Source organism: Phyllobates terribilis, unplaced genomic scaffold (assembly GCF_046119375.1).
Source record: "Phyllobates terribilis strain yellow unplaced genomic scaffold, ASM4611937v1 Scaffold_1__5_contigs__length_1240528914, whole genome shotgun sequence".
Lineage (NCBI taxonomy): Eukaryota > Metazoa > Chordata > Amphibia > Anura > Dendrobatidae > Phyllobates > Phyllobates terribilis.
This window is the reverse complement of record NW_027362761.1, coordinates 1126910023-1126924662: the sequence shown is the minus strand read 5'-3', so window position 1 is coordinate 1126924662 and position 14640 is coordinate 1126910023. Positions and strand designations below refer to the sequence as shown.

The following is a 14640-nucleotide window of genomic DNA, read 5'->3' as shown; positions in this document are numbered from 1 at the left end:
GCCACCAACAAGGATTTTTAAGCTGGCATGTATGATCTAATCACCTGACTAATGAGCTTTCCTCATTTGTCGAGTGATTGCCAGCATCTTTACACAGGCCAGTAGTGAGCGCCCTTTCGAAAGCTCATTTGTCAATTATTGCACCCGCTGTATATTCATAGTCAATAAGTATTGAACACATCACCAATTTTCTAAGTGAAAATATTTCTAAAAGTGCTATTGACATGAAATTCTCACCATGTGTCAGTAATAACCCATACAATCCACACAGGCAAAGAAATCAGACCATAGGTGTCCATAAATTGTGTAATAATAAGAAATGACACTGGGAAAAAGTATCAAACAATCTTACTGAAATGTAATTAATACTTCGTACAAAAGCCTTTATTGGTGATGATAGCTTCAAGACGCCTCCTGTATGAAGAAACTAGTCGCATGCATTGCTCAAGTGTGATTTTGGTCCATTCTTCCACACAAACACTCTTCAAATCCTGAAGGTCCTATGAGCTCCTTCTATGAACCCTGAGCTTTTGTTCCTTCCATAAATTTTCTATTGGATTCATGTCAGGTGATCGGCTCGGCCGTTCTAGTAGCTTTATTTTCTTTCTCCGCAACCAATTGAGAGTTTCCTTGGCTATATGTTTGGGATCATTGTCTTGCTGAAATGTCCAGCCTTGTTTCATCTTCATCATCCTGGTAGATGGCAACAGATATTTATTAAGAATATCTCAATACATTTGTACATTCATCCTTCCTCCAATTATGACGTTTGACAGTTCCGTATGCCGAAAAACAGCCCCACACCATGATGTTTTCCCCTTCTCCCATGACAGCACCACCTGAGAGAGGGTATCCGCCCACCAAGGACAGGAACCTACTGAATAAAAAGGCGGTACCTCTCCTCCGCATCAGTTTTTGGTTCCTGTCCCTGATGGGAGCCTCACCAGGTGGTACCTCACGTACCTGGATTATGGACGGTGCGGCCTGGAGGCCGTGGAAGCAGCAGATGGTCCCTGTTCCCAGCCCGTCTGGCTGCTGCCCGGGTCTGCGTGTGGGGAGGAATTGCTGCTTTTTTTTTGATTCCTCCCCGCGTGCGCCGGGGCCTGCGGCCGGGTCTGCGCCCCGCAAAGACGAACTGAGCGCGCCGGCCGGCAGGTCTTCCGGGCTGCGCACGTGGGGGTCGCGTCGCACCCTGTGACGGAGCGCGCCGGAAGTCCGGGCTGCGCACGTGCGGGGTGCTGACGCGCCCTATCACGGAGTGCGCCGGAAGCCGGGTCTGCGCATGCGCGGGTGGGAAGCGGTCATCCCGCTGCAAGCGTGCTGGGTGCCGATGGGCTGCGCACGCGCAGAAGCGAGTGGATCTGCGGGTAGCGCGCCAGCTGGCTAAAATTTAAAAAAAAAAAAAAAGAGAGAGATTGAAATGAGCACTCTGCCGGAAGGGGAGGAGCCTAAAGGAGGTGGAGCCCTGCTGCTTTTTAAGGATGGGGAGCAATCAGGATGACGGTGTCTGCATCCCCGCCATGATGGATGAGGAGCTGCAGTCACCTGGGCAGCAGCTGTCACCGCCACAGGAAGTACAGCAGCAGCCACAGCCATCAAAGCAGCGCAAGCAGCTCAAACAAATGGAACGAGAATCTTCCCATCGACAAAGTCACAGCAGTGGAGGGCGTACAAGTTCCGGCAAGACTGGTCAGAAAAGACTTCGTCAGTCCACCTCCGCCAGATGGGAGCCCTCATGTGAACGGCAACCACCGCCTCCGGTACCCTAGTCTGAACGGCAGTGTGGTGAGTGATCTTCGTGAAAGTGTCACCCTGAATAATGTGCTCTTCTCTCTCTCTTTTCCTCCTTCTTCTCCTTTCATTTCTTGGGGCAGGAGGCGAAGAAGTGTAGTGCTAAAAGTAAAAACAGGGAATGTGCTTTATGCAAAATCGGTCTTCCCACCTCCTATGCCAAAAACCTTTGCTCGGACTGTATTCAGAAAACCATTGCAGAGGAGTCCCCCAGGTTTTCTTTAGAATTAAAGGATCTAATCCAGACAGAGGTCAGAGAGTCTTTAAGAGGCTTAACCTCACTCAAAAAGAAGAAGCGAAAACTAATTTCTTCAGAATCAGAGGAATCAGTGGAGTCCCGTTTTACGAGAGAACTGCCTTCCTCCTCTAATCACTCCTCATCGTCATCGGATTCTTCGGATGATGATGGGGGGAAGGGGGGGGGGGGGCAGACCTTGTTTTTCGGTTGATAATACTGAGAAACTAGTTAAAGCCGTCAGAGGAACTATGGGTATTACCGATGCCAAGGTGCCCAGAACAGTCCAGGATGTTATGTTCGGGGGTTTAGACCAAAGGAGGAGATGCTCATTCCCGGTCAATGACAGGATTAAATCTCTGATAGAAAGGGAATGGAAGAAACCGGAGAGGAAGGGTCAGCTGCCGTCATCCTCCAAACGGAGGTACCCCTTTGAGGATGAGGATGCGGCTAAATGGGACAAAACCCCTAAGATTGACGTGGCCATTTCAAAATCTTCAAAAAAATCCACTCTGCCCTTTGAGGATTTAGGAGCCTTAAAAGACCCACTGGATAAAAGAGCGGAGTCCTTCCTTAAACAAGCCTGGGAGTCGTCAGCAGGGGCCCTTAAACCGGCAGTAGCAGCGACCTGCACAGCTAGATCTATGATGATCTGGCTTCAACAATTGGAAGACCAGATCAGGGGGAATGTGTCCAGGGAGAAAATTCTATCAGACCTTCCTCTTGTGCAGGGAGCGGCTGCATTCCTGGCAGATGCATCGGCAGATTCAGTTAGGCTGGCTGCCCGGTCTGCAAACCTCTCTAATGCAGCCCGTAGGGCGCTATGGCTCAAGAGCTGGCCAGGGGATGTGCAGTCAAAGTCTAAACTGTGCTCAATCCCTTGTGAGGGGGACTTCTTGTTCGGCAAAGGTCTAGATGACATCCTAGATAAAGCCGCAGACAAAAAACATGGATTTCCCACGGTGTCTGGTTCCCGATTTAACAGTTCCTTTCGGAAGAGAAAATACAGCCGCAGTAAAGCTCCCAGAGACCAAGGTAACTGGAAAGACCGAAAGCCGTATAACAGAGGCTTCATGTTCGGGGGTCCCTCCTCCGAGAATAAGAAAGCCCCTAAGTGACAGTTCCCCCCAGGTGGGAGGAAGATTGTCCCACTTCCTGCCTGCCTGGAAGGAAATTTCATCCAATTCTTGGATCTTAGGGATAATCAGGAGGGGGCTCACATTAGAGTTCAAAAGCAGGCCCAAGAACACTGTCAAAATATCAGCCCCCAGAGGTTTAGCGAACAGATAGCCTTACAGCAGGAAGTTCTCTCTCTGCTCATGAAAGGAGCTCTGGTGGAAACACCTGCACCCGAGCAAGGGAGAGGATTCTATTCGACTCTCTTCCTAATAAAGAAGCCGGACGGCTCCTTCAGGACCATTGCGAACTTAAAGAGGCTGAACGACCATTTAATCTACAGGCCGTTCAAGATGGAAACAATAAAATCGGCCATAAAGATGTTATTTCCGGACTGTTTTATGTGCGTCCTCGATCTGAAGGACGCCTACTACCTCGTCCCGATTTTGCCAGATCATCAACAGTTTCTAAGAGTAGCTGTACAATTCGGCAGGCACGTAAGGCATTTTCAGTTCGCAGCTCTTCCCTTTGGCATTTCCATGGCGCCGAGAGTCTTCACAAAAATTATTCTGGAGGTCACGGCGCACTTGAGGGAAAGAGATATTCTGGTCATCCCTTATCTGGACGACTTCTTAGTAGTGGGCAGATCAAGTCAACTCTGTGCTCTAGCCCTGGCGGACGTCATGGCCAGTCTAAGACGCCTAGGTTGGCTGTTAAATCTGGAGAAGTCAAGGCTGGAACCAAAGAGGGTTCAGTCTTTCCTGGGTCTCATTCTGGACTCCGAAAACCAAACCTGTCTTCTGCCAGAGGAAAAGAAGCTGAAGATCAGATCCCTAATATCTCAGGTTGTCAGCAATCCGACCATGACCCTGAGGAGTGCAATGTCTCTGTTGGGTACAATGACATCTTGCATCCCGGCGGTTCAGTGGGCCCAGCACCATTCCAGATGTCTTCAACAGGAGATTCTGGCAGCGGACAGGCGGCTCCAAGGTCGCCTGAATGGGAAAATATCTCTTCCAGATGGCGTGATCAACTCCCTGGTCTGGTGGACATCTCCGGTCAACCTATCTTTGGGGGTTCCTTGGACCTCCCAGGTGTCGGATACAATTACAACAGATGCAAGTGCGGAAGGTTGGGGAGCTCACCTAAGGGATCGTTCTGTACAAGGCTTCTGGTCGGACAGCGAGACAAGTCTCTCTTCCAACATGAAAGAGCTGTTGGCAGCCAGAAACGCTCTAAAAGATTTCAGTTCTGTTCTTCAGGGCCCTCACGTCAGGATAATGTCAGACAACAGATCAACAGTCGCCTACATCAATCATCAGGGGGGTACCATGTCTCTCCCTCTGATGTTAATAGCGGATCAGATCTTCAGGTTTGCCGAGAGTCGGCTGGTTACGCTCTCGGCACTGCATATAAAAGGGGAAGAGAACATAAAGGCCGATTTCTTGAGTTGTCACATCTTGAAACAAGGAGAGTGGGATTTGAATCCAGCCGTTTTTCAGCAGATTATGGATCGGTGGGGACAGCCCCAGATAGATCTATTTGCAAACAGACACAATCAGAAGACCGAAACCTTTGGCTCCCTGAATCCAAAAGAGGGGGCGTTTGCGGTGGATGCGCTGCAGATTCCGTGGGATTTCACTCTAGCTTATGCCTTTCCCCCTTTAGTACTGATCCCTACTATCCTGAGGAAGATCCGAGAGGAACGGGCAAGGGTTATATTGATCGCCCCGTTCTGGCCCAAGAGACCATGGTTCACTTGGATGAAGAGAATGTCCCAAGCAGATCCATGGGTTCTTCCGGACATCCCGGATCTCCTCAGGCAGGGCCCAGTCTGTCATCCCCAAAGAGGGGGCCTGCATTTGACAGCTTGGATTTTGAGAGGTCGCTATTGACGCAAAGGGGGTTTTCTCCGGATCTTGTTACTACCCTTCTAGCAAGTAGAAAACCGATAACAACTAGAATCTATGGTAGAACCTGGGCTAAGTTCTTGTCTACCTCGGGTCAGTCCGCCAAAGGGAGGATTCCTATTGAGGCCATACTAGAATTCCTCCAGAAGGGGTTAAACATGGGACTAGCCACCAGTACTCTTAACACTAGGACTACTGGACTCGTGATCCCGCCTAGAACTACTGAAAGGAGTCATTTTGACTCCTTGCTTGTTTTCGTTTATTTTTAGAGTTTCATTTGTGGTTATTTATTAATAATTATATTTTTTGTAATGTATTATTATTGTGAGATCCAACAGTAATGCTTTTGATTGTTTTTTTTCTGCTTTTCTTATTTTTCTACAGAAAATAACTAATTATAATAGACGTTTTTCAAACATTTTTTTTTATTCAAGTGCACACATATAAACAACAACTGAAGAACAAAAAGCAGAGAAAATGTAGGTGGAGGAGCATAAAAATGAAAATATGGCGCAGAATTCACCTTCTAAACATTTAGTGTTTCGCATTTTAGGCATTGCCTTTGATTTATGGCAGTACATTGCCCACACAAAGACTTACCACAAGTCTTACAATTTCCGACAGATCTATTTTTCTTGCACTTTTCTTTGATCTGGCAAAATTTTGTTTGAACCATCACTTCTGAGCATGTAGAAACTTGGGACGTGGAACCCTTTTCCCTATCTGTGACATAAGGACCACTCAACTCTCTCACAAGCGTTTGCAAAAATGCCTTGCGTGACATTTTTTGGTGGGTAATCTCCTTGAATATTATCCATGCATTTATACCCGCAAAGTCTAAGGCATTTTCAAATGCATGAACAGGCCATCTCCTTGTGCATGTTCGTGTGGTATATTTTCGTGCCATCTGATCCACTACATCTACTCCATATTTTGTTTCATTGTAAAACTTTACCGTTTCTGGAGTTTTTTTAGCGGAATCAGACGCAACAACAACATCTGGATGGACGGAACTCAAAATGACAACATTTTTGTTGGGCTTTCCCAACAATTGTCTTCATTTCTAAACACTTTAGTGTTGTACAATTCCTCTTTCATGGATTTTATTTCTTTAGGCACTTCTCGCCTTATCTTGTTCAGTGTTCCCACGATGGTTGTTCCTTTGCTTTTTAGCTGTTTAGCTAATTTTACTGAAGTAAAATAATTATCGGTTGTAACATTACGACCTTTTTTCAAAAACGGGTCCAATAACTTCATTACCACATGGTCAGCTAAACGGTCCTCAGCACGGCGTGTGTCATCTTTGCCTAGATAAGGGAAGCCATTTGCCAGATATTTGCTCCTCTTATCAACAGCTAGCCAATATTTGTGGCCATATTTATCTGGTTTGGAAGGCATGTACTGCGTGAATGGACACCTAGTTTTGCTTGGGAAAAGTTGCTCATCCACCGTTATGTATGGGCCAGGTTTGTAACACGCAATACAATTTTCAATAAACCTGTCCCACACAGTAGAAAATAGAGCAAACTTGTCCGTTTGCAGTCTCTCCGATCGAGTAGATTTCTCATCAAATCTGAGAAACCTCATAATTTCAACAAAGCGGTCCCTAGACATTGTCGCTTTGCAAAACGGTATTCCCCAGTCATTACACCAAATACTGCTAATCGAGTGACGGTTCGTGCCAGATATTCCACGAGCATAGAATATCGCAATGAATGCATCTAGCTCCTCATCAGATAGAGTTTGTTCAGCATTACACAGTAATACAAGCAGGTAAAACACAAGGAAAATGTGAAAAGTTGACATGTAAATTGAACTACATCTATATGAACATCAGGGTAAATAAGACAGGGTGAAAAAATTATGCACAAAACTTTATAGCAACATTTAGTGACAAAAGGACCTCAAAATATAGTAGGGAGTCAAAATGACTCCCTTCAGTAGTTCTTGGTAAATTTTGAAAAAAACGCGCAAATTTTTCACCAAAATTATTTATTCTCACAAAATCTTTTTTCACATCATATTTGAGGAAAAGTCACCGAGTTTCAAGCCGGAATTCTGAAAAATGTAGTCACAGAAGAGAAATAAAAAACGAAAGGAGTCAAAATGACTCCATCAGTAGTTCTAGTGTTAAGGTACAGGTATCCGCTCTGGGGGCACTGTATAATTATGACTTGGCAGCAAATAGATGGATCATTAGATTTATTAAAGCCTGTCATAGATCCAGACCTATTCCTGTTCCAAGAATGCCTCCTTGGGACCTTAATTTAGTTCTGGAAGCATTAACCAAACCTCCCTTCGAGCCCTTAGAGAAGGTTTCAGAAAAAATCTTAGCTTTAAAGACTGCTCTACTGGTGGCCCTGACATCAGCTCGTAGAGTCAGTGACTTGCACGCACTATCCGTTAACCATCCATTCACTCAAGTATGTATGGATAGAGTAATCTTAGGCCGGGTCTGGTTTTATCTTCCAAAGGTAGCCTCCAAGTTCCATAGGACGCAAGTAATCACTCTCCCTTCCTTCTATCCTAATCCTAGGGATTCTGAGGAACATAAGCTTCACACCTTAGATGTTAGGAGGGTGTTAGTCCAGTATTTGGAAGTGACAAAAGCCTGGAGAAAGAGTGACGCTTTATTTATATCCTTTCAGGGGGCTAGGAAAGGACTTAAGGTTACAAGGGGGACCATAGCTAGATGGGTCAGGGATACTATTACCTTAGCCTACTCTTCTAGCAATCTGCCGGTTCCAGAGAACCTGAAGGCCCATTCCACCAGAGCGGTAGCTGCTTCCTGGGCTGAGAAGGCGGATGTGCCCATCAACATCATATGTAAGGCGGCAACTTGGTCATCCCCCGCTACATTTTACAAACATTACCGTCTTGACCTTTCCTCTTCTACTGATCTGTCCTTTGGTAGAAGGGTGTTGCAAGCGGTGATCCCTCCCTCTGGTATTTGATCTCTATAAATCTCTCAGGTGGTGCTGTCATGGGAGAAGGGGAAAAGATCCTAGTTACTTACCGGTAACGGGATTTTACCGAGCCCATGACAGCACCCTATTAATTCCCTCCCCTTTATCACTGTGGTGTGCACTTTTTAAGGTGTTTAGTACAAATGTTGAGGTGGTGGTTATGTATTAACCTGTCTTCGGAGGCCCTCTCATGCTCTGAAACAAAAACTGATGCGGAGGAGAGGTACCGCCTTTTTATTCAGTAGGTTCCTGTCCTTGGTGGGCGGATACCCTCTCTCAGGTGGTGCTGTCATGGGCTCTGTAAAATCCCGTTACCGGTAAGTAACTAGGATCTTTCCACCTCCAAATTCACTGTTTGTATGGTGTTGTTGGGGTGATGTGGAGTGCCTTTTGGCCTCCAAACATGGTGTGTATTATGGCATCCAAAGAGCTCCATTTTGGTCTCATCTGACCAGACTATATTCTCCCAGTATATCCTCCTAGCATTTCACAGACTTGTCATGCTTTTTGTTCAGCAATGGAGTCTTGCGTGGTGAGTGTACATACAGGCCATGGAGGTAAAGTGAATCACTTACACTGTATTTTGCGGATTATAAGACGCACCCCAAATTTTGGGGTTTAAAAAAAAATGTTTTTAATAAAATGGTAGTGCGTCTTATAGTCCGCTTTCATGGGGGCTAATTGGGGCAGGGGGAGGCGGCTGCGGTGGAGCGGGGTCCCAGGAGGCAGGGGCGCTGCTGCAGGAAGCTGGCGGCAGGAGTGGGGCGATGCTGCGGGCCTATGGTACGGCTGGGAGGAGGGGGTGTTCGATGGTGCGAGACTGCACGGGCTCTGGACTTGCAGAAAATGTCGGGAGTCCCCACAAGTCCCATGTTTTTCACTGCGGCGGACTTCTGGAAAATGGCCTCTAGAAGTGGCGCATGCGCAGATTGAGATCATTTTCCCAAAGTCCAACGCAGTGAAAAGGATGGGAAGTACTAGGACTCCCCTACTTTTTCTGAAAGTCTGGAGCCCTCAGCATTACCTGCTCCTGCTGCTGTTATCTTCCTGCAGCTGTCTTCCTGCCTCCTGGGACCCCGCTCCACCATTGCCTGCCCCCTGGTAAGCTACATTTGGATTATAACACGCACCCCCCATTTGAAACTTGATGGAAAGCCTCCCTGGGGGATGGGGAAAATCAAGGCATATTGATTGCCACCAAACACCCACCTTCCCTCCTTCTCCAGTGCTGCTGCTTCGATGACCAGACTGGAAGTAATGATGTCCTGAACGACCGCCAGTGACCTGATCGGTGGGTGGGAAGTTATGGCCATGTTTCGGACTACAGTCTCATAATCTATGGTCTTTTACTCGCTCGTAGAGAAGTCTAAGGCTTTTATGTTTACAACAGAGGCTGGTTATCTAGTGTTTGCTGTAAAGTAAATCCGAGGGGAGAAGGCAGAGAATAAGGGAGGATTCATGCTTTACATTTGCAGGAAACATGATCTTTGTTGTCCAGTGGATAGTCGGGGGTTCACCTGTATTCGCTGGGTCCACATTGAAAACTGTAAAGCCAAGTACATCAGCCGGGACTGACTATATCCCTTGCGGGTGATATCACCAGCTGTACCCGCCACAGACATGTATCACCCAGATTCTTACTTTTACCCCCTTGCAATATTTTTTAGGATATTACTGATAAAGTTTGCTTAAGAGCAATGGAAAAGGTCAAGATGCAGCTGTGTAACAAGGACCCAAAGGAGCGGAGTGCACCATCTCAGGAAGCCACTTCGACTATTGACCTAGAGAGCGCGGAAGGTAATGTACCAGCTGAAATGTGAGCGCTCGTACAGGTAATGCGTCTGTTGCTGTTAAATTTCGTTTATTTGCTTCTTAAAGGGAATCGGTCACCAAGATTTCTCTATGTTGTTCGTTACCGACATGTCTTAACCCCTTGTAGCAGCAACCCTACATCGCCTTTTTATAAACCCCGGTGGCCCAAGAAACCTTATAAAATGTCTAATTGTTTCCGATATACTCCTGGTCCATGCAATTGCCGCCCCTCAGAAGTGCCCTTCGCTCCGTTCTAATCCCCCTGTGCCCGCAGTCGGGTCCCTGCAGCTTTGACGTGGATGACCTCTCCTACATCATCCATGTGGCTCGTACATATCTTGTTCCTACGCAGTGGTGATCTAGCCCCAGTGCAATTTGCAAAATGTATTTTCACGTGTATTATTGATATATAGGAAAACAAATATTTAAAGCGCCGGTTAATCTTTTTAACCCCTTAACGACTTATCACGTTTGCCATAAGTCGTCTCCCTGCCTGTGTGTGTGAGCGAGCCTGCATCTTTCCCAGCAAATGATGGCTGTGTTATGGGAGGCGCGGAGCCGGCAGGGGAGGGCGCCATTCTAAAGTGGCATCACGAGCAAAAATATATTTTTCTTGTTTTACAAATTTCTGAATTTTTTAGAAAACAAAAAAAAAAAATGCATGTTTGGTATCGCCATATTTGTACTGACCTAGAGAATCATAAAATGAACGCTGTAAATAAGAAAAGAAAAAAGAATCTCTCTTTTTTGCTATTTCACCACACTTGGAATTTTTTCCCACTTTCCATTACAACATGTGATTAAAATAGATTGTCATTCACAAGTACAACTCGTCCCACAAAAAAAAAATCAAGCCCTCATGGTTATATCAACGGAAAAGCAAAAAAGGTATAACTCTTGGAATAAAGTGAGGAAAACAACAAAACGCAAAAATGAAAAATCGCCCAACCCTTAAGGGGTTAAAGAGAGCCTGTCACCAGGTCAAGAGGCCAATCTTTGCTCTTATTTTATTCACACTGCTCCCCGATGATATATGGATTCAGAGAGATGGGTCTTCTGTCATTAGTGGTAATATTCGTGGCCTTTATGAAGGGGCCGCGCCTGGCGGGATCCTCTGTGTGTGTTGGTGGGGGGGGCGTCTGGCGGGATCCTCTGTGTGTGTTGGTGGGGGGGGGGCGTCTGGTGGGATCCTCTGTATTATGATCCTGTAAGCAAAGCCTGTATCCCGTTAATTAGTAGGAAATAAAAAGACCATTCATAAAAAATCTCTGAAACCATATAGGAGATTTAAAGAGAAAAAAAAAAACACGTAATCCGGGGTCGTGGGAAGAAAATAAGGGCAAGAAGTGGCCACACTTGCCCTCCTTTTAAAGGGGTACTCCAGGAAGATAAGAGTGTATTCATTTCCACATAACATTATAAAGGCTCATATCCATATTATTATTTTTAATTGTCACTTTATGCTGTCTAGAACTACTCACTGTAACGAAGATACGGCGCCTGAGTGCTCCCATTGCTTTGGGTCGTTAATCGAGGGGGGTAACTTGCTTCTGGTTCCTAATAAAAGCTGGCCGCCTGATGAAGCCTGCTTCCTCACAGATCAGAGGGTGATTTGCTTCATGCTGATCATGCAAGCAGATCCCCTGACCAACCCTGATGTCCGTTGTGTGCCTGTTTGTATGACCGACTGCTGCAGACAAGCCGTGAGCAAGTATAGATCACAGGAGGAAGGTAGGTAAAGCAAGTCAGCACCCCTGACTAAGTCTGAAGTTGTGTGCCTGTTCCTACTACCTGCCTGACTTCCTCCTGTGATCTATACTTGCATGTTCACAGTTTATCTGCAGCACTCCTAGTTATACAGATAGGCACACATCTGACATCAGGGTTGGTCATGGGGCTGGCTTGCATAATCAGCAAGAAGCAAGTCACGCCCGCTGATCTGTGACTATGGTGATGGAGGCTTTATCAGGGGGCTGGCTTGGGCAAGGAGCCAGAAGCAAGCCATAACCCCTGATCTGTGACTTGGCGTTCCAGAAGGGAAGAAGAGCAATCGGCTTCATCTCTGTCACTGAGTAGTTCTGAAGTTGAAGCCTTTATCAGTTTAGAAGTGATGTCTATGTAAATACATTTTTTTTCTCCCCAGAGTACCCCTTTAAGTCAGTGACCTTGTTCTGAGTGTGGAACTTTTTTCTGCCTTTATGTGAGCGCTCCCTGTGTATACAGAGAGAGACCTGTCCATCTGAAGCGGGCATCTTGAATGTTTTTTTCCAAGCTTAAAAAAAGGTGCCTGCCGGTCATGTTATTGGCTTGTATCGTACGAACAACAAATCCATCTGAATCTTTTTCTAAAACGAGGAACTTTTTTGTGTTACAACCTATTGGCCAATCTGCCCCATATGAAAACTTGTCCATTACCCAGGATGCAAAAATGTTGTGAACCGAGCCGTACGCCCTACACACGTGCTGTAATAACGGCCATACTGCTTGTCGATAATCTGTCCCAAAGCCAGATACAGTGGCCCCTTCAAGGACGACCATTGTTTGCTGAAATCTTGTAACTTGAGACAAATTTTTATGGAAAACTAGTAACTTATTACCAAAACCATGATTCAGGTGTCTGAAGTCACATAAAAGTGATCAGGAAAATCTATCCTAGGGTATAGAATTCTTGTATTCTATATATTATTGGGGTAAGCAGGCCGAAGGGGTGGGAAAAACAAGAGATTCTGCCTACAAGTCTCGGTAATCCACTGCTACTTCCTATAACCTTTTTGTTTCCCTGCATATTGCTAGCTGCAGAATGAGTGAACTGAGGATCCACCAGTGAGCTCCTTCTGTCAGAGACTGTGTAACTGTTTTGTCGTTTTTGAGCTGATTTTTTTGCACTCTGCAATAAAGTCCACGTATACATGTTTGCATCAGTAGATCTGTTGGAGTTGCAGTGTAGCGATAATGGCAGAATAGAGTTGTGACTTGAATTGCAGACCTACAGTTCTCTTAGACATGTCCTTTGTGTAAACCTTTGCCGTTTTGTTGTCCCTTTTAGGTAATCAGAATGATGACAATGATGAGGTGTTCGATGAACAGAAGTCTGTGAAAGGCAAAGCTAGCAGAGGTGGTACGTGTTACTCATAGCGCCCGAATCCTTGAGGAAGCGTCTCCTAAGTGTGCGGGTCACATCCTAATGGTACTTTTACCTCCTACAGGTCGTAAAAAAGCTGTTTCTGCAAGTACAAGGAAAAAGAGCAGCAGATGTGCGGATCCTGGGACTGAAGGGTATGTCGTGCGGAGGTCTCCTCCTCAGGCTTGTTTAGGGATTTTTTTTTTTTTTATTACTTGTATAATTGAAGTTCAGGAAAGATTAGATTATAACCTATATTGTGTGTATTTTGTGAACTCAGGCTATTTGCATATTTAATTTTCCAAGGGAGCTTTGCATATCCTGTAAGTTTCCCTACACCAGCCTTTCTCCACAGGGATAAACTTCTTAAAAAAAAAAAAACGTCAAAGGCATCTCACCCAGCCATCCAGTTCTGCTTTGCACTGATGAGGGGCAACATCCCTGAAACACTAAAAGATAATTCTTTCCACTTCTGTGTCTTGCTCAGTGGTGGTCGAGCTCAGCCTTCCTTACCTTGTTCTTGTCTCTGAGCACTGATCACCTTGTACTTCTGGGCCTCCAGGGAGGTTTCAGCTCTGGAATATGACAGCACTGGAGGATAATGGCTTCATGGTCACTTCATGTCTGATTCTTCTCTAATCTTTGACCTTTAATGTGCATCTTCTTTTTTCTCAACGTGTTTTTTTTTCCACCCTGATGACTTTTGCCCTTTCTGTGCTCCCACCCCGATATCTTAGCAATATCAGAGTGCTCCATCCCTCTGTAAGACTTGTAACAATTTTTGTCTTTTCAGAGTCAGGTAAATCTCTTTTTTAGACCATTTTGCTTGAGGAAAACAATCTGCCTAATAATTCTGTACACCTTGATGAAAGGACATTGTATTCTTAGGCCTCACCCTCCTCATTACACAAATACACATCATCTGCTTCATCCAATAAGCATTTACATCTACCCAGTGAGGAGTTGCAAAATCTCCTTAAAAATGATAATCTGGTCAAAATACTGCCTGCTTAATAATCGTGCCCATAGTGTAAATGCTGGTGGAGCTGGCAGGTCACGGTTCACTATGTCTTCTCTGTTCAACGCTCCTCACTATTTAGAAAAGTTGTGGAGGCGGCTTTTTTTGTGACTATGCCTTATACAATAATTAGCAATTTTTCTAATGTAGGAGCCTCGGTGAATTCCTCCTTTTGTGTTTTTCTTGCTTTAATATTTCCGTACGTCTGATGGAACGTGAACAATTTTCTTCTTTTGAATCCATACAGAATATGACAAACCTCCATACGGCGATACAGCAGAGACCCCTGCACTTAAGTGGGCGCCCTCTTATTTCTCCGTACAATGTGGAGCGTTAATAGCCACATGCTTGAGTCCTTATGGCTTATAAGGGTGTTTAGTGCCTTGTATCTGTCATTCTCCCACAGTATCCTGATGTAACATGTCTATATAAATGTTTTTCAGGGAGGATAAAGAGGCAGAGCCGGTTCCCGTTTCTACAAGGCCATCACGAAGAGCTAAAAGCATAGCTATGGAGAAAACCAAAATGAATCTCTCTAAGCTTCTAAACGAAGAGGCACAATAATCGGGGTTATATTTCTGTAGACAGAGGGGAAAATCTTGTATCCTGACACACAGATGTATTCACAATATCACTATTGTACTTCAATAAAATGAAGTCTATTTGCTTTA

At 45.4% G+C, this 14640-nt stretch overlaps 1 protein-coding gene across 2 annotated transcripts in view; it reads left to right on the top strand.

Moving 5' to 3' along the window:
• NCAPG (non-SMC condensin I complex subunit G) overlaps positions 1 to 14640 on the top strand; it is a 45040-nt gene extending 30400 nt beyond the window's left edge. For both annotated transcript variants that reach the window (XM_073646993.1, XM_073647001.1), the window contains exons 18-21: positions 9686 to 9815; positions 12877 to 12948; positions 13037 to 13106; positions 14413 to 14640. In XM_073646993.1, coding sequence (XP_073503094.1) covers positions 9686 to 9815; positions 12877 to 12948; positions 13037 to 13106; positions 14413 to 14533 — 393 coding nt within the window. In that variant the 3' untranslated portion in view covers positions 14534 to 14640. The remainder of the gene's footprint in view (positions 1 to 9685; positions 9816 to 12876; positions 12949 to 13036; positions 13107 to 14412) is intronic.